Source organism: Phaethon aethereus (genome assembly GCF_964289735.1).
Source record: "Phaethon aethereus genome assembly, chromosome: 2".
Taxonomy (NCBI): domain Eukaryota; kingdom Metazoa; phylum Chordata; class Aves; order Phaethontiformes; family Phaethontidae; genus Phaethon; species Phaethon aethereus.
In genome coordinates, this window is record NC_138582.1 from 102,633,423 (window position 1) to 102,657,201 (window position 23,779).

Sequence of the window (23,779 nt, forward strand, 5' to 3'; positions counted from 1 at the left end):
TGCATGAATACACACATATGTGGAGTATATTGGAAGCCTCTGACATTAATTACAAGGATTGAATCAGTAAGACAGATGTCATGAGGGCAATAAAAGCTGAAAATTGTGCATATTTTTCCTTTACCAGTGACTATGAATTATGTACTCTGATCTGGGGCTTCAAGTTAGAATGTTACAGGAAGTTTAAGGACTGTTTTGTAAATTCCCTCTTCCCTGATAGGGAATTGAAGTGAGGCAGAGAAACAAAAATTTCTTCAAGCACCTTTTACTCATTAAGCTGTTGTTATTAGTAGAACCAAGCCATTATTGTTAAAAGCAGGTCACTGTTTGCACAACACATGCATTTAGTCACTGGCATTCACTCGCATGTTCACCTGTGGTTGCTGGTGGAGCAGCAGGTAGGAGGTCAGCCCCAGCTGTGTGCTCAGGTGTGGAGGGTCAACCTGTGGCTTCAAGGAGGGTGCTTGGAAAGTCCCTCAGAGGGATTTTTGTTCCTTTAGGTGGAAATGTAATCCTGCAGGCTTCATCTGCATGTAGGAGCCACTACGCTCCTGGGTGTGGTCTGAGTCCTCTTGTCTGTTGTTGATTGTAATGGCAGGTTAAACAGACTGTTGTTGTCCCGAGTTTGTTAGGTATTGCAGATTCAGCATGAGTACTAGTCTTCAGAGTTTGAGTCCTTTGAAAATTTTCATATGCTACATTTTCAGCGGGTAATATTACCGTCTTTAGCCTGCTGTTTTCTGTTACAACTCCATCCAAATCCATAGTTGCCTACAGAACCCATTCACACAAGCTCATATGGAAGGGACCTCTATGGCAACTGGATGTTACATTTATGTATTCTTTGTCCTTCTGTCCTCTTCATTGGCTCATAATGAAGTAGAATAACCATGGAAGAAGTTTTAACTGTGTCTTTTTGTAACTTTTACTTGAATTACAGTTAGGTAAATTCTGTAATACTGGAATTTTTTCTTACTTTAGGATTTTAGTACACTTTATGAACCAGTCTGCTCAGAGCTGGAAACAGTGCCAGCAGTTGTACACATAAGGGAGTATTGCCCATAACTTAATCCCTGAAATTGGATGTACGCAGCAGAACAGAAAAATCTATTAGTTTCAAAAAAACCCTCTTGGCTTTGGCAATTCTGGACTTCCTCAACTGAGAACATGGTTTAGATTTAATAGTTTGTGACTTAATACAGATAGCAAATTAAGAATCTATCCAGGTCTGATATTAATTATGTTACTAAAATCTTTTAAGCTTTACTACTTCACAGTCTGTGTTGCCTAGCATAAAAGCATAAACACTGAGTGTATTAGTTTTGTGGCTATCTGTAACTGTTGTTTTAGACTCCAGGAACAAAATTTGTCAGTGCTGTAAGTCCAGTTTAAAACTTATTTCTTTTTTAGAAAACACTACAGACTTATCAATGTAATTATCTTTTTTTTTTAAAATCCACAGTTTGCATTTAAAGTTTTTTATGTGCATTTGATTTCATTAATTTTTTTTGTATCATGGAGGGGACTAAGCTTCTCCATCATCTGCAAATCATGTGACATTTCTGATGGCCCATAAAATGTGCTTTGGAAGAAAAGAACACTGAAATATCCTGAGGTGGGTTCTTGGTGACCCTTTCCTGAACTTCATCTGTCTTTGATAATCCAAGCCCACTCCTTCAAAGCAATCACAGTCAATCAGGTTACTGAGTGCTTTGGTACTCATATCTTCTGCTGTTTTCACTGCTGTGCCTGCACCTCCCATCACGGGGCTAAAAATCCATGTGGAACTTGGAATTGCTGAAGAACTGGAAGCAGAGTAGAGGACTGAATAATAGATTAAGATAAAACAGTGAAGGCAATTTTTGTGTGTCTAGTGAATTTGTTGTAGGTACAGGAGTGGTCTCTCCCACACAGCAAGCACTTGAGCACTGTTTGCCGCTGACTATTTGTACCACACTGTACCTCCCAGGGCACTTCTCTTCTGCTCCTTTTGTTCTTTCTGGGATGCTGGAAAACTTCAAGGCTGCTGTTGTGCAATAGAGCACACAGATATCTCACCAGATTATAAAAAGGAAAAAAGTGCACTGCAGACAGGTCAGTCCTGGGTTGATATGTAAGCTTGTATATGTCCTGGGCTTACCATTTATATACATATTACATTTCATTACGAAAATGTAGCTTACAGTTCTTTCTGGTTTATATTATTGCATAACTGGGTGCAATAACTTTATATATTCAAAATCAGTCTGTCCCTCATGACCAATCACTTTATGTCTGATTTAGTGTCAATCAAATTTGAAATGTGGCTGATAACCCAGGCCAAGTTTCTGTTAGATACTTCTGTTCCACAAAATCTTTTTGAGCTAAATGGTCTTCCTAATCAATTACAGTGGCATCTCTAGAAAATACCCACCTCATATAGATTATGAAATTTCAGTATGAATTTCAGACATAAAAATCTACCAGAAGTGAGAAAGAACATTTACAAACTATACCAAATTTAAGGACCCTCAAGATGAACAAGTGTTAAAAGCTTTTTTTGAAAGTGAGGATTTCTTTGTGAAAGTCTTCAGAATAAATTTTGCGTAATTTGCCCTCTGCTAAGGGGGAGATTTTATTATGAAAAATGACAAACACTAATCCTAAACTAAATTAAAGAACTCAAATGTACCAGAAGGAGTAGAATTCAGTAATATTTGTAAAATACATGAGTTTGAAGAGTCTGTAATACATAGCTGAAATTACACGGGATGTAAGAAGGAAGAAATTGCAATGCCCATGGCTTGATTGAAAATAGATCCTTCGAGAAATTATTTTCAAATAGGTTGACAGATGATCTTATGAAGATCCTGTGCTGGTTTTTGAAAATCTTTGTATTTTTCCATAAATAAGAATCTCTACTCAGAATGTAAAATAGACTAAATCATGACTATTTGTGTTACTGTAATGCTGAAGATCGGATCACTTTAATGTTTGTGATCATTTTCTAGATTGATATGATTAGTAAAGGTGCCTAGTGTTATATATTTTCCTTTTTTAGACAAAAAACACATTGCATGGGTTCATAAAACTTTGTTCTAAATTTTTTAGAAAGCATCACTGAGTATGCAAAATACTAAAGAGTATACAAAATATGATTTATGAATGTATAATTCTGTTGTTAACTGGAGTTGGAAAAAATGTCCACCATCCTGGAACTTTGAGGTAAACTGCTGAATATAACACATTGTACACAAAGTGACATTTTCCATCTACGGATCAAAAATTATTATAAAGTAATTTCATAAACCAAGCTAAATAATGAAATGCACATGTATCAATAGTTACAGTAGAAGGTGGAGTCTATTTTAACATAGTAATCCAGGTAGGTTAGGTCCAAAAGACTAACTAGTCCCCAGGTGTTTTTGTATGTTCCATTATAGATGTGATCAGAAAGACAGGAATAACATCAGTAGAAGCGAGTTAGCTATAGGAACTAGAAAACTTGTCAAGCCTGTATTGTCACTTCTGCCCTTTCAGACCTCACAGGGCACGGACGCAAGAGCGTAATGAACACCAGTTACGATTTTATCAAGAAATCTGGCTAGGGCACCACATTTTTTTCAGGATCATTTCCAAGGGGGTGATGCACTGAATAACTCAAGGTCAAAGAGAACGGTTCACTGGTTTCTGATCACTTTTTTAAAAATTGCTTTGCAGAACAAAAAGTGATCTGTAAACTTCAGTAATGTGGCAGTTTCAGCGGCTTGGCTCATATCTATATTGTGGTTGTAGGTACATAGATGTAAGGCTTTATGGATTCAATCTCCAAGCAAGGGTTTTAAATGTACCTTGGTTGGAGTACTTGCTACGTCTCTCTCTGGTATTTTGCCAAGTAACTCTTTGGAGATGAAAGCTAGGCCAGGCGGTGTCTTTAGATAGGGCGCTCCCAGTTCCATTCTGTTTTATGAAAGTTTGCAGTTTGAAACTACACAAGGCCTTTGTAGTTTTGAGATCACAGGTGTAACTTGGGGGAAAAGACAGACACTGCTTCGTTACTGCTCAGAAAATGCGTATTACTGAAGTTAGAGAATGCCATAACACAAAATGCATTAGACAAGCTGTTTCAGAAGAGAAAGCTCCAGTCTCCTTGGTTTTTGCTCTTGCAAGTATCTGTTACGCTGGAGCCTCCATGCTTGTGGTAATACTGGGGAAGAAAACTGTGAAAATACTTGCAAAGCTGCTTCATTCTTCTCCTGAAGTCTGTCAAAGTTGTAGTTAAATTCCACCTTGGCTCACAAAGTTTAATGTGGCTTTAACTCTAATTTATGTAATCCGTTAGTTACTACACAAGCAGGTAATGTGGTTTTCCAGACTTGTCTGAAAGAAAAACAATATTGCTATTGGCTGCTAGCATGCGCAAGTGTGTGAGATGCTTTAGAAGCTCTAAATTAAATAAGGTTCCTGTGGCAAAATAAAACTGTATTTTAATTCTGATTAGCTGTATGTGAAAGAGAAATGGGAAAAAAGATGGTAAGTGAGGGAAGAGAACTGAAATAAAGACATTCATCTAGTTGCCTTACTATTCACTGTGATCGTGAAGGAAAAGAACATTAGAAAGGAAACAGGTATGGGTCCCTGTTACTGAAGGCAGCCCTGTGTACTGGATGGATTTTAAATGGTGGAAGCAGAAAAACAAAAACAGGAGAACTTTGCTGACAATATATTGAGGCTGACACCTTCAATGGAACTGGTAGAATCTGCGGATCTGTCGCGGTATTAGGCTGGAATTATTAAGAACCTTGAAGGTGAAAATAGACTTTTTAAAACTGAAAGTCAAGTCTAAAGTAAACCAGTGATACCTTCATATTGGAGAGTAGCTTTGTCCCTTTTATTCCTAGATGAAAAACAGAGAATATTCTATTTAAGCTGGTTCTAAGTAATTGGTAATAAAAATATCTTGGCAGTATTGTAGTTATCCTTCACAATAAACATCATAGACCTACAATACCATGCTTGAAAAGAAAACAAACAAGTTTTAGGCTATATTAAAATAACCTGAAAAACAGGTAATTATCACCTGTGTATGAAAAGAGGGCCACCAGAGAAGTGCAATATACATATGTGAGGTATTTGTACTGTTAGGATAGCCTTACCTTAGCCCTATTTTCACACAATTATTTGCAAAAAAAAACCCCAAACCTTCAAGGTCAGCTTAATTTTTCTGCAGTAGGCAACACAAAATTTTATGCTGGTTAACTTGTGCAGAAAATATTTTAAACAGTTTTTAGAGATTCATCCTGCACAGGTAGTTTTTTGTTTGGTTGTTTTTTTACATTCTACATATTTGTTCTCTAAGTGATATTTCCTGATCAAAAGTAGGACAGTAATCCACAGCATATTCCACTTAAAACATTAGAAAATGTTTCATTATTGCTAAAAACCAACACACAAGAAAAAATAGTAAAAAAACACTAAGGAAGTCACTAACTCTTGGCTTTATTGGTTTATAATTCTGGATGTGTTCTAAAAAGATCCTTTATTATTACTATACTTTAAGCATATAATGCTTCTCAGTATCTCAGATGACCAGTGCTCCTTTAAAAAATCTCAATAGTTAGGAACAAGACCTTGAAAATCTGAGGCACAGAAAATGAGACAGAGAAAGGAAATACTTAGAGCAAAGTATGTGTTACTTGAATCTATGCTTACATTCTCTGAGGAGACCTTATTGCAGCCTTCCAGTACTTAAAGGGGACTTGGAAGAAAGATGGGGACTTGAAAGAAAGATGGGGACAGACATTTTAGCAGGGCCTGTTGCAATGGACAAAGGGTAATGGTTTTAAACTAAAAGAGGTCAGATTTCAACTAGACATAAGAAGTTTTTCACAATGAGGTGGTGAAACACCCTCGGATCGAGTGGCTGACACACCAGGAGGCTGTGCTGCCATTCAACGGGATTTGGACAGACTGGAGAGTTGGGCAGAGGGGAACCTCATGAAATTTAACAAGGACAAATGTAGAGTTCTGCACCTGAGGAGGAACAACCCCATGCACCAGTACAGGTTAGGGGGTGGCCTGCTGGGAAGCAGCTCCATGGAGAAAGATCTTGGAGTCCTGGTAGACAATGTTATCCATGGGACAGCAATGTGCCCTGGTGGTCAAGAGGGCCAATGATATCCTGGAGTGCATTAAGGAGACTGTGACCAGCAAGTCAAGAGAGGTTATCTTCCCCCTCTACTCTGCACTGGTGAGGCCTCATCTGGAGTATTGTGTCCAGTTGTGGGCTCCCCAGTTCAAGAGAGACAGGGAGCTTTTGGAGAGAGTCCAGCGGAGGGCTACGAGGATGATTAAGGGACAGAAACATCTCTTGTATGAGGAAAGGCTGAGAGACCTGGGGCTGCTTAGTCTGGAGAAGAGATCAGGGCTGAGAGGGGACTTTATCAGTGTCTATAAATATCTGAAGGGCGGCTGTCAGGAGGATGGAGCCAGTCTCCTTTCAGTAGTGCCCAGTGGTAGGATGAGGGGCAATGGGCATAAACTGCAGCACAGGAAGTTCCACCTCAATGTGAGGAAAAACTACTGTGCGGGTGACGGAGCACTGAGACAGGCTGCACAGAGAGGTTGTGGAGCCTCCTTCTCTGGAGACCTTCAAAACCTGAATGGACGCGTTCCTTTGCAACCTGCCCTGGGTAATCCTGCCTTGGCAGGAGGGTTGGACCAGATGATCTTCAGAGGTCCCTTCCAACCCCTACCATTCTGTGATTCTGTGAAACCGTGGCACAGCTTGCCCAGAGTGGTGGTAGATGCCCCATCCTTGGAAACATTCAAGGTCAAGTTGGACAGGGCTCTGAGAAACCTGATCTAGTTCAAGATGTTCCTGCTCATGGCAGAGGGGTTGGACTAGATGACCTTTAAAGGTCCCTTCCAACAAAAACTAGTCTATGATTCTATGATTATGGGAGAGGCAGGGAATAATGAAATTATGGTAATGTGTTTTTTTTCTTGCTAGTAACATTGTCTGTGTATGTTATCGTAAGAAACATCATTAGTTGATGTTGGTCTGGTTCTTATTTTTATAACTGTGTGTTGAACACTATCTGCCTTTTGAGAAGCACTTAATTCTTTGCCTTTATTTTAGTAATAAGCTTGAAATATTTCACTTATAATAGTATCGCTTTACTTAGGGAAACCCTTCCATCCTGGCATACTCATGTGTACATACATAGATGATTTTACAGTATTTAACTCAGTCCTGCAGCAACACTTTAATCAATTATTCATCAGGCTTTCACATATTTTTCCCGCTAAAGATAGAAATAAAAAGTGTCTCCATTGTATCTCCTATATAATGTGGCATTTTTAAAACTTACTGAAACAGAAAAGTTAAAAATTGTTTGCACATTTTTTAGTGGCCCACATTGGCATAGTATTTGAATGTATCTATCTCTCAATCTCATCTCCCTAAACTTGTTTCTTTAAGTGCTACAAACTAAAGAGTATGGGTTTAAAATTGAAATCAATGCATGATTGAGTCATCACAATTTTGTAGCGTAACAAAATCTCTGCTCTGTAAAGCACACGCGCACACACACGCTTTCATAGGTTCACAACATAGGTTCATCTACTAGGGAACCTTCTGTCCAGAGTCTCACTTGTAAATTTAAGAGCATCTTGTTGGGTTCCCACAGACTCCCAACATGTGAACAGTGGTACACAGCAATGATGCAGGCAGCACCCTCCACCTAGGGAAAGCCTTTCCTTCTGTATTAATAGGGTACTGCTGTGCGGTTCCCCAGATGGCCTGCTACCAGTGCTTTAAAAAATCCCCACTTCATGCACCACTGCTTGCTTCAGTGGACGAGTAGGAAATCGTGCACGGTTCTCAGACTGAGACTTTACTGGTCTTGTTATTCATGTGGTATTTATCTCAAGTGATACATGACTCTGTGCTGTTGGCCAACCAATACTGGAAAAGTTTCTGGAGGAATAGTGTATCTCTGGCGTGTTATGTGTCAGATGCTTTTGCACCAAAATGATATACAGCCAGACCGAGTAAGAGTGGTGCCAGTAACCCGCTGCCAAGAGTAATTTGGTTTAAGAAATGTTCTGTGGTCACTGAACATAGGCTGTACCAATATCTGGCAAGCCTTAGAGAAGTATAGAAATAAGCTATGAGTCTGGTGCTGCTATCAGACTCCTAAGAGGTCTTTTTATTTTTTCAAATACCCTGTGCTAATTTGTCTGGTGACTTTGGAAAGACTCTTAACTTTTTTGGAAATATAATAGATTTAAATATATCCTATGCATATCTGTGAGGATGTTTGAAAATGATACTACTACTGTATGTGGAACAGTATGATGGGACAGTACATTTGCCTAAGTTCAGAAGGACTTTTTGAGTGTCATTTTACCATATGATTTTGACAGCATTATTGTTACAGAACAAAGGAATGGGGAATCAGAACACTAACGGGAAAAAGCAGGAAGATGGGGAAGAAAAATATTTTCATATTGATCAAGAAGAGTACTTGAAAGGGGTGTTGGACTAAGCTAAGGGAGGAGAAATAAGAGTAAGAAGCTGCATGAGGGAAAGAAATTCTGGGAGATGCGTGGAAATAGGCAGTTAACCCACTGAGGGCGATGAAGGAGAATGAGCTTTTAGGCTCCTTATTTTCCTCTGTCATGTCTAGACACAGAGAGGCCTGCTTTACTCTGTGCTTTACACTGCTTACAGGTGAGCTGAGAACTGTGCCTTTTCTTCATGTAAAAAACTTATTATTAATCCAATGTGACTAATACCTGCTGTAAGAGTTAAAAGGGTTACCATTATAGCAGCATGAATTCCGTGTCCTTTTCTTATTCTCTGTGTTTCGAAATGGTTTTGTATTTGTTTTTTAGAGATCTAAGTTAAGATGAACTCAGACTGTTCTAGAAAAACACAATTTGTCACTAAGCAACCTTAACTCTGTGTTTAAGACATTTTCGTCTCTGTGTATTCAGAGTTCCTACAAAGTAGTCAAATACTGTTTAAATTTAGATCAGCTAAGCATACTGGGCATCCTGGAAATTTAGGGGCAGCATTTTTTCATCTGCATCTCCAGAAGTTTCATTCAGTGTTCCTTTATGTCATGAATTGCCAGCATTTCCCCAGTCAGGAACATTTTGGTTTTGTACAAAAAGCAAAACTTCTACCTTTTGTGGAAAGGTAGGAAAGAAACCACAATATCCTATAATAAAAAGTGGAAGACTATATCAGTGTGTTGTGTAAGGGAAGCCATCTTCATTTTCATCTTGTCTAGCTGAGTGTGTAAGTAGCATTTTGGCCAGAGTCTGAGGGTGAAGGATAGGAGGGTTTCTGTCATATGGTATTCTTGAGTGTTATTAAAGCTATTGCAATAAAAATATTTAAAAGCGCTTTGTGTGCAGTCAAAATGGACACAAGAGAAATAGTCTTCAAGAAGAAAAAGCAAGAATTAGACTTTTTCTGGATTTTTGGGGGTTTTTTTCCTAGAAAGATTAGTGGAGGTCACCAGATTGCAAACTAAAATGGTTTTGTCTACTTCTTGCATGTTTCTACATTAAATGAGTTTTTTAAGCAACATTTTTAATAATCATTTTGATATCTCTCCAATTTACTATGATAGTTCTCCAAATCTTTTTTATATGATTTTAAGCATTTTCACTATGTATAGCTGTACTACCAGGAAAGAGGTCATTATAGGGTGGTGATGGAATTTGGGTTGTGCTTCCTGATGCCTTCATTTGAGTGGGTTTTTTCCCATTGGAAATAAAAGTAGTATTAATGGGGACTAGAGGTCAAAGGTTCCTCTAAGGGAGATCTTTTCATTGGCGAAGGCCATGTTCAATTGCTGAGAACGTCTATACTAACCGAAATCTCTTTTAAAATATCACTTCTGTTAGTTTTAAATCTCCTTAGTAAACTCAGAGAAACAAGTCCTGTTAGGTATTACTTATGGTAATTGAATAAATTGTCTATGACAGAAGTAACCTTCTCATACTGAAAATGAAATTTACCATTCTTGTTTGAAGAGGGACAGTAACTGAATAATTATTTTCTTGGCTCTCTAGTGGATGTAACTAAAATATAGGTAGGGACTCACGGAAGTAATAATATTATACCTTTAATGACTTAGAAGTATCCAGGTCTCATAAATTTGTACTAGTAACTACAGTTACAGCTTTTATGACTAAGTTGCTGCATCTGAACATTTCATTGAAAATAAAGACTGTGTAAAGAAAGGAAATACACAGTTTGTTTTGCATCACCCAAACCTACTAAATTATCCTCTAGTTTCCAGAAGGTAAAATAGATACGCTGCAGTCATGCAGCTGTCCGTTTAGTTCCTGGCATGCTGGAATCATGAACAGATCCTACCAGTTTAGATGGAAAACTACTTTCACAGAAATGATGGCTAAAATAAGACAATGGTGCAGACTGCAAGCAAGGAGTTCTTGTAGCTATTTCCCCTTTACACATTTTCCAACACGCAATGCTTTGTGACTCATCCCTGCAGTAAAGATGAAGGGTGTTTTTCACCTCTCTCTGCCCCACGCCGTAGGATGCAGCTGAGGGATTCTATTTAACATCTGCTGAAATCACGGAAAGGTCTTTCATTGATTTCAGTAGGAGCTGGATTAAGCAGGTTTTGTCTTTGAACTTTGCTCTTAACAGAATTTTTTTTCCCTTTACCTTGGCATTAAATGGCATACCACCTATTAATTTTCCACAATCAAGGCAATGAGAGTATTAGCATCAAAAGAAATGGAAAAATAATAAATGATTCTTCTTTAAAATGACTTCCCTTAAACCTAATCTTCTATAAAGCAAGACTGCATGAACATGCTAGAATAGTAGACAAGTCTTTGCAAGATTGGAGCCTAATCGTCAAGTTTTGTTATCTGTATTCTAAGACATTATTTATGATTTATTGTGCAGAAATTAAAACAAATCTGAATTGTTTACACATTCCACTGATGTTCCATAGATTAGTGTTTATTATTTATTAAGGATATGTTCTTAACATTGTTAATATATATGTTAATTATTTCCTGTGATATTTAATATTCTTAATCTGCATACACTGCTCTTCATACCTACAGTTCCATTAACAAAGTGGGGAGAGAATGTGTTTGTACCTGCATACAGCTTTTTAAATCAGTAGTCTCTTTCTTTTTCCTTTAACTTTTCTAATATGGTTCATTTATTAATATTACTTTTCAGAAAAAACAGAGAACAAAGGATCTGTCCCAGCTGTTTCATTCATACAATCCCTATGATCATAAGGTAAGAAAAAATATACTACCTACATTTGTTGTTAAGAATAAGTCCAAACATTTGTGATAACTATATTTCATTTTTAATGCAAAAATGAGAGCAAATTATAAAATTGGAAGCGCTAGGGTATTCACGTTACTTAAATTATCATATAAACGTTTCTTTGTTTTTCCAAGCTGAGCTTGAAAAGCTGCATTTTCTGATTTGTGAAACGAATGACTTGCATTAACCTAATAGAAGTATAATTTATAGACTGACATGAAATCCTGCAAAGTGACCGTATGTGGTATCAGATTCCCCTCTTTTTCTCTCTCTATTTAGAAACTATCTTACCCTTTAGTATGTTGCTTAGCCTGTTGTGTCAATTAGGCCCTGAGATACACAATACTAATGAATTATCTATTGATTCTGGAAGCATCATTGGAAAGAGGCTGTTTTGCTAACAGCCTGATGGTTGTCTGGAGGAAGGAGAAGAAGTACACATCACCATTACAACGTGATCATTATTTGCAAAGTCTGGGAACCCGGGTAAAAAAAACCCTAGTTTATTATATCCCATACTATAGGGTAAGCAAAGAAGATCACTTCCCTAACGACATTGCAATGTGAAATAAAAGATTAAATCTGTTGCAAGAAGATTTTGGAGAACGAGGAGACAGAGATCACAGCATTTCTGTGCTGTACCTGTGTCATGGGTTTTTTGTAGACATTATGCAAAAGACAGCATTAGCAGCAGGTTGAAAGAGAGTTAAGTAGGTTTGTAAATATTTTCAGGGAGTTCTTCCTATCTTGGATGCATCTGTGAGCATGTGTTTTTTAAGTAAGTGCAATAAATCCTTTAAGAATTTGTCAGCAGTATGAGATGAGTCGTCTTTGCTGCTTCTGTTTTGCAAAGTGTGTGTGATGCTGCAACTACCCATTTCAAAAAAGAAAGATTTGAAACTTTTTTTTCATGACATTTCAAAGGAAAGCTCTGGACTCTACGCCTTCATTTCGTGGCCATGTACCAAATAGCTATACATTGGAAAAAATTAGCTAGGTTTTATATTTGGGGGAAGAAGGTGGCAGAAGTGTGTATATATGTGCACCTCTTTCTATGTATGAACACATGCGTGTGTGTGTGTTACTGCACATATGTCTATGAAAAAGAAATACATTGTATAAATATTAATGGATTAAATTTATCAAGTAGGTTGTTGCTATGAGAGTTCCATAGTTACCAGCAACTTAAAAATTCACAGTTTAAAAAAACATTGTCAAAAAGTAGGTGTATTCTGTAATTTTAATAATTATATATAATTTCAAGTTAGGTCCATCACTTTGAAGTATTTTTTAATAGATAGACTTGCATTATTTACAAGGATTGGTAAAGCAGATATTAAGGGCTTGTGAAAATTGAGCAACATGAAGAATAAAGGAAATTATGTGACAAGATTTTGAATGGGATCATTACTTTTTTGGGTTGAAGCATTTTAAGGTAAATGTAATAAAAACTTAAATTAAGTCAATTAAGATCTAATAAGGAGAAGCAACTGAAGAACCAGAAGTTTTGATATTCCTCTCCGTGTCTAAATTCTCCTGTGCCAAACACTTTTATTCATAGTACAAGGAAATTCCATTATTCTTTTATTAGCGCTTTTAATGGGGCTTGGCCATTAGTAGTTCCTGCTGCCTTCCTGCTCATATCCTTTGTGGCATTATATCAAAGTATCCTCAAATGATTTTGGCTTTAATTGTGAAGACTTGTGCACTCTTTACAAATTAGTCATCAGGCAATGTGGAATTGAATATAAATGCTTAGGTATATTCCCTTTTGATCTTTGTTTTAGGCCCTTTAATAAATTATTAAAATTATCACAATTGTTTGATGAGTGATTTTTGAAGCTCCACTCCTGCTGCTTCCAAGCACATTCTGCATGTATATCTGAGAGTAAAAGGGGGGAAAAAGTACAAATGAAAGTTTATTAAAAAGGTGATATTTCCTTATTTTCCATTTGACAGTGAAGGTTTTCCTTTTGCTAACTACTTCCTATTTATAGTGGCCACAACAAATTCACTGCAGATTTCTTGCTCTGTGCTTTTAATTTCCACTTCAGCTGCCAATTTCACAATTGTTGCAGTCCAGGGCTTTTAATTTTTATATTAAATCTAACAATAACCAACATTAGTTGAAAATACAGTTAATTTCAAGTGGAGGTCTGTATTAGTTTTACTGTAGTTCTGGTTTGTTTGATTTACATGGCAGGAGGGCTGGGTTTTGAGGGGCTTGTTTGCTATTTTGTAGATTATTTTTAGTAAGTGTAAAAAGAAGATTTTCTGATGGCTTTGTGAAAGTGTTGGTGAAGCAGGATCATGGCATGAATGACGAATTACTGGCTTCCAGGATTCTTAGTTGGTTTATTGAAAGGTTTTCCTCTGAGAACCATTCTAAAGTAGGAAAGAGATAACCTTAAAGGACAAGCTGGAGCTTGGTAGTAGTAGTAGTTAAAACAGATGTGAAAAGGAAGCTCCTGAACTACAGTGGCTGGAACAGGGCTGTCTGCCCAGATTTGACAGGACTTCATCCTTTTATGATGGGGTATCGCATAGAGAAGAGAAAAATCAATCAGGAAATGTTAATTCTTCTAAGCTTGTTCTTCACTCAGTAAACCAGAAAGTGATGTTTTGATGCAGTAACTGCACTAGCCTTACTAACCTTATTACTATTCATGCTTGATCAGGAGACCAATAGTTTTGAGAAATAGTAGCTATTCCTGGAAATTTTACCTCAATATGTATTTGCCTGTCTAGTATAAGTTACTGCATCCTGAAAGGCGTTTTAAATGTTTGTGGTTCTGCATTCCCAGGAGAAAAGCCAGGTCTTTTATGAAGGGGGAAAGCAAGGATTTCCTTTGCCTTCCATTTCCAGGTGTGGAGTGTTAATCTTGAATCTAGTGAGGCCTTAATTCAGCAGCAGAGAGGGCAGAGCTTTTAAATCTTCTAGGCAGAAGGAATGGAAAAGTGGGAGATATCCTGCCTCTGCTGATAGCAGGGGAGGAGTAGTTAAGCTCCTGTATTCTTTAATGCCTAAATATTTATAGTTTACCACCTAGTTGCCCTTTTTATTGTTCAGATGAAACCACACAACAGCAAATCTCAAAAATTGCCCTTTGGTTCTATGCTTACCCTATCCAAGGGGGATTTGACCCTGTTCTCTTTCAGCGAGTGTCACTGTAGTGCTTACAGAGCAAATATATTGAGTTCTTGATGTCAGGCACATACAAAAAGCTCACTTTTCTCTATCTTTTTTTTTTTTAAAGTAAATAAATAAATACCTTCTAAAACTCATTCTTTCAAAAACGAAATAATTATTTAGGAAATGCTGAGATACATATCTTGATAATGAAAACCTGTTCCAGGTGGCTGTTTGAATGCCATTTGTTCAAACTTATTTCAGTTAGCATGTGTAAAAATACATAGAACTCTATTGGTAGATGAAGCCATTCCTTGTTCTGAAATACTTGCTTTTTCCTGTGTTTATGTAGAGTAGGAGTATGTATAGTCTGGCTTTCTTGAAAGTCAAGTTCAGACTGCTGTGTAATTTTAGTTAGCAATAGAACAGCTCTTCCAATTACATGTACAGTTTATTTTTTCCTAGGACCATCAGAAAAATGAGTTGAAAATGGCATCTTCATAAAGCTGTACCAACAACAGTTTTAGTGATTTAAAATTAAAAATAAGGTAGTTCAGGAGTGTTCTTTCTACCTTTAGCTATCATCTGGCCGTTTTCCACTAGTTCATTTAATGAAAGACTATGTTTGCACACAAGTAATTTCTGCTGAATCTTTTTTGTGTGTACACTCTGAGGTTCCACATTGCACACAGCAAGAATTTTATTCTGTCTGCAGTGGATGTTTAACTCCATTAGTGTCTTTCTCCCAACGGATGTTTGCACTTTAAAACTTGTGACCCATTTTTTTAAAAGCTATTAAGGCAGTTCCGATAGTGGATTACCTGGTCAAAACAACAGGTTTCAGAAGCTTAATAGGAGCTTCAGGATCATTCCAATATGCAGCAAATGTCCAAATCAGCAGCACAGAGCCCTTGTTCTTTTTCTTCTTTTTGTCACATGAGTTGAGTATTCACTCTAGCCCTGGAGCAGTTGTTTAAAACTATAATCCTCAATTTATGCTCTGCAAAATAATGGTTTTACATATAGTAAACACAGTATAGCAGAACTACTATTCATTTTGCTGCTCTTCTATCCTTCAGAGGATAGCCAGAAGGAGAGACCTTAGGGCATGTCCATATACACCTTTGGCAGCATTGTGCTGTTAACAGTGCAAAATCCCCTGTGAGTTGTGCTTAAAACTCAGCTCTGGATTCTTTTCTGCCTTTTGCAACCTGAAAGTCTTGCTCAAGAATAGGGCATGATCTGTGAAAAAATAAGGTCATGTCTTACAGCATTAGTGATTTGTTTTAGCATATACTATGTCCAACCAAGTAAGAAATAAAGTCAATGTTCATGTGATTTGAAAAGAGGTTTTTGAAAGACTTTTTTTCCAAGTTGGAAGTACTCAGGATTGAAAAAATAAATAACTATTTTAAAATTACTTCAACTGATACAATACTACTAACATAATTGTAAAAGCTTAAGCCTCATGCTTTAAAATGTTTCTTATTAATGTGTTCTAGAATTGTTAAAACACTCAAAAAACTAAAACCTCATTGGCAATGCCTGTGTGATTGGCAAGTTATATGGACCATTGTATTGAGGTAAACAATTAAGTGATAGAAAGCTTTTTTTTTTTTTTTTTTTTGCTAGCTCTTAGCCTGATAAGCAATTTCAGGGAGCAGGGGGGGTTATGTCTTGTATTACATTGGCTTTGATAAAGGTAGGTATGTGCATAACTGACTGAAGGATGATTAATAACTAGATTATGTATGTTTAAAGTTAAGGCGCTAATGGCTGCTGTCACTTACGAATTTACTGTAATAATTGTTTTCAACCAATTATTTCAATAGTGTTCAGATTCTTGCTCTAATATTTAACATAAAATAAATAATCTGATGTCAGCATTTTTAAACTGTGTAGGGCACCTTTTTCTTCTGCTGGGTTCTGTAGCTCCTCTGGAGAGTTTGAGGCATTTGTAAGTCAGAAAATTTGAAAAATTATACTACTACACATTGGGAGAGGCTTTAAGTAATGATGGGGTGAAACTCTGTTTTCATAGGGAAACAGACAGGACACACTGTCAAACAGGTAGGATCTCTTTTGGTACTGCCTATGGAGGCTTATCTGTATGGCCTAAGTGGTTTTCATTGACAATAGCACAAAATATTAATCATAGCAATGCCCAAGGCTGTGGCCCTGTCTGGAAATCATCATGGGCGTCTGAGTGAAACCTGAAGTATCCAAAAGCAAGAAGAAAGTCCCAGGTAAGGAGTGAGGGAATGGAATCAGTTGGCTTGTAGGAGCAAAGCATGTGAAGTCCTGCACACCTTCCCCCTCCTGTGCTGTCGGTGGTGGGCCACAGGCCGTGGCAGGACAATGGGAGGTGCAGTGGTGGCACTGAGAAACAGCAAAACTGTCTTCACCCTGGTGAAGATTGCTTAGTTAAACAGCAGAAACAGGGGGAGGTGTGACATTAAGAGCTTCTGTTGTGACGAGCTTTCCTGACAGTGATCTGCTTCCTTTCATTTTGCTCCTATGTTCAGGGAAGCTAGACCTTCTGTGCATCCTTCACAAATAAGTAAAATTGAACAAGATAAATTCTGATGTCTGCTGAAAGAAACAACTTTAAAATGCCTGATGTTGGCTAACTTTCTAATCATGGAATCGTAGAATGATTTGTGTTAGAAGGGGCCTTTAAAGGTCATTTAGTCCAGCCCCCCTGCAATGAGCAGGGACATCTTCAATTAGATCAGGTTGCTTGGAGTCCCCTCCAACCTGACCTTGAATACTTCCAGGGATGGGGCATCTACCACCTCTCTGGGGAACCTGTGTCAGTGTTTTACCAACTTCATTGTGAAAAATTTTTTCCTTATATCTAGTTTAATGTATATCTAGTCTATCTATCTTATACCCTCTTTTAGTTTAAATCCATTACCCCTCATCCTATTGCAACAGGCCCTGCTAAAAGGTTTGTCCCCATCTTTCTTATAAGCCCCCTTTAAAAATTGAAAGGCTGCAGTGAGGTCTCCCCGGAGTCTTCTCTTCTCCAGGCTGAACAACCCCAACTCTCTCAGCCTTTCTTCATAGGAGAGGTGTTCCATCCCTCTGACCTTCCTCTGGACCCACTCCAGCAGGTCCATGCCTTTCCTGTGCTTAGGGCTATTATTATTCTATTTATGGCAGGCATCACCATACTACTCTGTTAATTAGATCCTGAAAACTGTTTTTGAAGACGTGTCTGCACTGTGATATGATGTGATTACATGAGTGCACATGTAAATTGAAATGTTGGACACTTGCAGATTTGGAAGTGTTGCTGTGAGAGTAGTTTTTTGAAAGAAGGTAGTGAAAGACTAAAGCATAGTTGCAGCGTTAAACATACCTGGCAGGTGAGATTTACACCTTTCAGTAATCTATGCTCGTAACTTTTTAGCAGTTCCTGACCTCCCAGACTTTGCCATCTTCCACTTCTGTGTTTGTTGCTGGCCATATTACATAGCCACTGGCATTAGGAAGTGGTTTGTTTTACCTATGAGGCGTGGCAGCTGACATGTTTAAGTAAACCAGGTTTGGATGCTGTTTGAAGTCTGGAAATGGGAAATTTCAGAACTGCTGAAAAACACAAGCAATTCTTGTTATTTTTCCTAAGGACAGTAATGTTTCTCTGATACTAACTGTGTTTTGTAAGATGTGCATGTGCTGTGAATGTGTAGGCTTTACTTTTGCGCCAGAAAAAAAAAAAAAGTAGTTTTGAGATACTGTCTCAGCCTTCAGATTTTTGGGTAATGACTTGGGTATATGATTCTGGAAAATAACAAAAATCCTTTTAACCTGCTTTCCATTTATTCCAAGAACAGCATTGTACTAAATCATAAGGCGACTGTGAGGTTGTAATGCCCGTGATATAAGCCATAGTCTGAAATTTCCTAAAGCAGGTGCTTTGAATTGTTTGTCTCTTAGATGAAAAAGATTTCTAGGTTATTGCTGAAAAGAGACAGAGCCTTTTGCTATCTCCTGCCTCAAAATAGATTTAAGGTTTAATTTACTAGCTCAGATGTCAGATATTACTGCGTTTTATGGAAATATTCTTACTGTAACCTACATCCATTCTTCTCTTTTTCCCTTCCCTCATGTTCAGAACTGCTTTTTGGAGGAGGTTACATAAAGCTGTTTTGTGCCCTTGATATGATGTGAGGCTTCAAAGAAGACTACTGAAAGAAAAAAGCAATTTGTATTTGGAAGAGCCGTGCAGTGGCCTTGTGCTAATGGCGCACTTGAACATTACTTGATGATAATGAAGAAAATCCAATGGCCTGAAAAGCTTCTGCTTTTTCTTGACTTAACTCTTAGCTGCGTTGAGGTTTAGGCCATCTGTAGCACAGTGTGAGCTAATATATAGACACTTTAGAAATGGCTGTTCAAATACCAGGAATTGTTTCAGGGTTTTGTAGACAATAGGAGAAGAAAGAAGGAAAGCAATGCAACGAAAGGCCTTACTTCTCTGCTGAATCTGCTGTATAGAAAAAGACATATCAGCTCTGTCTTAATTCTGTAGCTGAATTGTTGGGATAAAAGACTTGCAATCTTATTTGAAGTGTATATGGCATCCAGAAAATGAAAAAAAAACCCAGATCCTGGATTCCGGAATTTATTTCTGTGAAACCACTGATTTGTTTGTTGGTTTTGTTTTACACAAAACCTCAAATATATGCAAACAGGTACTGTACATATGCTTAAGACTTTGGTTAAAACTCTATTCAGTGCTAGTAACTTTTGCTGAAATTGAATATTTAAAGCATCTAACCCTGTCTGATGCTAACTGAAGTGTTTGGTATTGTTGCCCCAATTATCAACCAGAAGGGAGTCCTTTCCTGTTGATGGTTAATCAGGTAAAAATCATCTTTCTAAAAAACAATTAAAAATAGTCTGTCAAATCATGTTTGCATCTGTGCACAAAGGTAATGCTATATAGTGATGCACCGGCTTAGATGTTGAACGAGGTTTCACAGGTACTAACGTATTACTGGAATATTTTCATTAATGATCTTGAGAACAGTTTTAAGAAGTAAGCTGATGTAAACCACATATACCCCTCCCCACTGTGTAAAAACATCTATACATTTTTTCAGTTCAATAATCATGAAAATAGTGGTCATCTACTTCACAGTTTTTCTCCTTGGTACAGCATGCAAATGCTACCTAGTGTAGTAGATTGCCTCAAATAAGTATTTTCTACCTCCAAGAAAATATTGAAATATAAAATGAGAGACAAGTTTTATGGTGATATTAAATAACTGTCATATGAACTCAAGTAAAACAAATTGTTTGAGGCACATTAATCCTCTTGTTACTTTCCAGAGAAAGGCATTACATTTTGCTGCGTGTCTTCTATTGCTTATGTACCTTGTCCATCGTTACTGTGATACTGACACAAAAGTATGAAAAAGAAGGGTACTTTAGATTAAAATTAGTTGCTGGACAAACTTGACATCACAAAAAGTAAACAGGCCTGGCCCTGCTAAAATATCTTCTAAGCTCTCTTCAATCTCGCATTGGCAATGTGATGAAGTCTGTAACGTACAGTTCTGTGGTCATTTCAAGTTCAGGTATCTTCCCTTCTCCCACTCCCTAACATCTCATTTGACCTGAATCTCTCTGTGGCTGTGCAGTTTGTAGTGGATTGGATTTCCCAGTTATCTTTCCCCTTCCCTCTTTTTTTCCACCCCTCCCTCTTTCTTTATTCTATCGCCATTTCTCTCCCCTCCCACCCCCAAAAGAAAGAGTTTATTTCTACTCTATGCGGTCTACCTTCTTTTTTCTGTTTCTTCCTACCTAACTATTCTTTGTTTAATATCTTCTTCAGGTATTAATGTTGTATTCTCTCTATATTTACTTTAATTCACCTGCCTTTCTGTTTTTCTTGGTTTTTTCCTCTTTCTGGAGCCCCTTAGTTCTACAGGTGCACTTTGTCAGGGCGTTACAGTGGCTGTGGGACTCAATGTTGCTGTTGGAGGGGAAGGCATCAGTGCAGCAGGTGTAGGAGTGCATGAGTGCAGGAACCCACCTGCAGAGGTGGTAGTAGAGTTCTTCACTTTTCAAGAATTTAAACTTTGCTGTTGATCTAAGTGTTCCTATGACCAAGCACTTGAGCTTGCTTGCTTGCTTGCTTTTAATTAATTACATATCCAGAGACCTAAGGTTTTGGAGCCTTGCTCATGGATATGATAAATGGATATGATAACTAGCTTTATGTTCTGTTCCCTGTCTTCTCACTGGAGAACAATAGTGGTTCGCTCATAAAATTGCTACAATTTTTCTGTGTACTTGAATTAATTTGACATGTTATTTAAAGTTCTACATGTTAACCAAGCTGGCATCAATGCTTTTACTACCAGAAGATTTTGGGTAAACTTCTGGTACCCAAAATCTTGGATAAGACTTTTACTTTCTTGCATGGAGTGAACATATTCCATTTACTTTTCTTCGTCCTTATTCCTCTTTAAAAGCTTGTTTTAATGATCCTTTGTTACAAAGCTGTGATGCAGGCGTGTATTTGCTGGCTTTGTGTTTGATAACAAGAGTATGGAAATGTTGATCTCCTTATCCTCTCTTAATACTCTTCTACATAGGCTTACATATACAGACACATACACGAAAACCCATCATCAACAAAAACCTTGACTTGAGATTGATTCCAAGTATCATCCAGAAACAATCTGGTGTATTTCAAGTCAGTCAGGGAAGGATGGGATCACATTTTTCCCAATTCGTAATAAGTCAGCACTGGCTACAAATCCATCTTCTGCTGTTATTTCAACTCTTGGAACTAGAAACGCTCCTTTAGTTTTTATTTTTTTATAATTTCCCCTCTATACTATATCCCACTTAAGAGAGTGAAGAAATGTTAGTTATCATGTAGTTGAAAAGACAAGTCTAAGTAAAGTGACCGTGTAAAACTACAGATAGAATTTGGGCTTTAGATTGTTCTATGCAGGAAACTTGTTCTCCTGCTGTCTGTCGGCACAGCAGAGTTAGGCCACTTTCAGCATGAGCTCAAGTGCTCTGCTTTGAAGGGCAGCTGGAGCAGGAGTCTCAGAATCTCCTAGCAAACCACATGGATTTTGCATAGTTAATCTAGGTGCTTGTCACCTGCAGCAAAGCATCTGTCTTAGCCGTGTGTGAAATTTAGGGTTCTTACAAATGTGCTCGCAGTGGTCTTGTACTCAGTCTGCCTGTATCTGAGGGAAGGGCTCATGGTCTTAGAGAAGAGAGGGTGTTTGTATTCAGATGTAACTAGTAAAACATCCTATGGTTTTTATCACTTGCTCATCCTTTTTGAGAACTGTGGGATGAGCACTAAAGGATGTCAGTGCTCTGGTGATTTGGTATGCATGCTTACAGTGAAACTAGCAATGTTCAGTTAAATTACCCAAACACTAACACATACAATACTCCTGTAAATTAGGGTAGCCTTGAAAGACTTCCAGACCTAATTCAAGGGTGGAGGCTAAGAGTCAGTAGATTTTTAGTTCACTCTGCAGTGTAGACATACCACGGAGGTTTAGGTTGCAGTTCAGGGCAGAAGAAAGCATCTAAAACTCATGATTTGATTTCAGCTGTACTTTAGCTGTAGTGTATCAGAAGTAAGGAGTGGTACAAGCCTGGATTTTGTTATAAATGCACGTTAACAAAGCATATTTCATTCCTTAAATATGACATGTTCTTTGTATAATTTTTCCTCTGTATTCTGGTATTTTAGGAACATAAAATAGTTTTCGTCCAAAAAACTGTATCTGTCCAAAGATGGATAAAATAAATTATCCGTCCTTCCATGCACTTTTTGAGGGAAAGGCTCCAGCTTGAGAGGCTTGTATGGCAGCCATCTTCTTTGGAATTTACTTCATCATTTCAAAATTTGGCGAGATTCCAATGTCAAAAAAAAATATCATCTTTCCAAGAAGCTGTAGCTTCTTCCTGTAATTCTAGAGACTGCCTTTATTTGATTTGCAATATCTGAAGTATAAGAAGCTTGTGGGGCCAATGGTAAATTTAAGGTTTCGTATCTCATGATCCATAAGGATAAAAATGGGGGGAGTTATATCTCCTTAAAGGAACAGGAGCATTGCAATTTCTTTGTGATAAGTGTGGCATTTTCTAAAATCACTGAAAGCGGCTAAGAGGTTGATCTTCAAAGATGACATTTTAGTTCATATAGATCCTGGTTTAGGTCAGGTTTAATTTTTCTTTAACCTGTTCCTCATAGAATCATCATAGTCATACCTAGTCATCTAGCCTTGCAGAAGAAATACGGATACGCAAGTAGTTGACAAAGGTCTTTAAAACACAGCACAAGATTTTTTTTCCAAAATACAGTTCTGTGTAATTTGATTTATGTAGCACATGTAAGAGAGGTGGTGTGATGAAACACTTCAGGTTGCAAATACAAGCAGTCAATGCTGACGAATCCTTTATTTCATACTGTCATGCTTTTTCCAGGGAAAAAATACATAAGTGTTCTTACTGCTGCTCATTTTCACATCTCCTTTAGTATTGCTAGCATCATTTATGAGGCATGTATATGGCAAATTATGTTTCTTCATGCCTTTTCTTTTTACAAGCTTATTTTTTATTTAAAAGGCCTGCTTGCTACAAAACCTTACAAGACATAAGCCATAACTGGTTCACGATGCAACCTCCAATGTTGTTTTCCATAGAAGATTTGCAGACAATGTGTAATATAAAGCTAAAAATATGAACCATTTGTAAGTCCTGTGCAGGAACAGACATTAAATACCAATTCACATGTCAGACAGGCAGTGGCAGCTGCTTTGTTAATGTAAGGCACAATCCCATATTAAATCAAATGGCAAGTGCACAGTTTGACAGATACTGTCATCAGTGCAAACGTTATTAAACTCATTAAAGAGCTTTTTTTTTAAGAGTTTTAATTTTTTATTTAAAGTACATAAATTTGGTTTGCAATGCCTTTCTCAGTCAGAGCCTACAGCAGCAAGTACTACTTCTCCAGGTTTTTTGCCTAACAAAGCCTGATGTGTTTCTGGTCGTTCCTCAGGGGCAGTGCTGCAATGTTTATGGCTTCCCCTGCACATCATGCGTTAGGGTCTGTGACCAGAAATTCCATTTGAGAGCACATCGCTCTGGATAGCACTCAGTGGTCTTTTCATTTTGATTGATGGCTCTGGTTTTGCACCATCTGGCTCCTGATAGGCTGCATTAATCATATTCCGGACTAAGAAAATTTGGACAGGATTTTTTAATAAGTATATGTACGTGGAAAAGTGTGTATATATATGGGTTTGTGTATTTATTCTTATAGGTTCCAGTCA

General features: G+C 37.6%; 1 protein-coding gene across 1 annotated transcript in view; it reads left to right on the forward strand.

Annotated features, from left to right (window-relative positions):
- The window catches only part of CDKAL1 (CDKAL1 threonylcarbamoyladenosine tRNA methylthiotransferase), a 448,747-nt gene that overhangs the window by 336,613 nt on the left and 88,355 nt on the right, over positions 1-23,779 (forward strand). Inside the window, exon 11 of the mRNA XM_082014683.1 lies at positions 11,225-11,287. Coding sequence (XP_081870809.1) covers positions 11,225-11,287 — 63 coding nt within the window. The remainder of the gene's footprint in view (positions 1-11,224; positions 11,288-23,779) is intronic.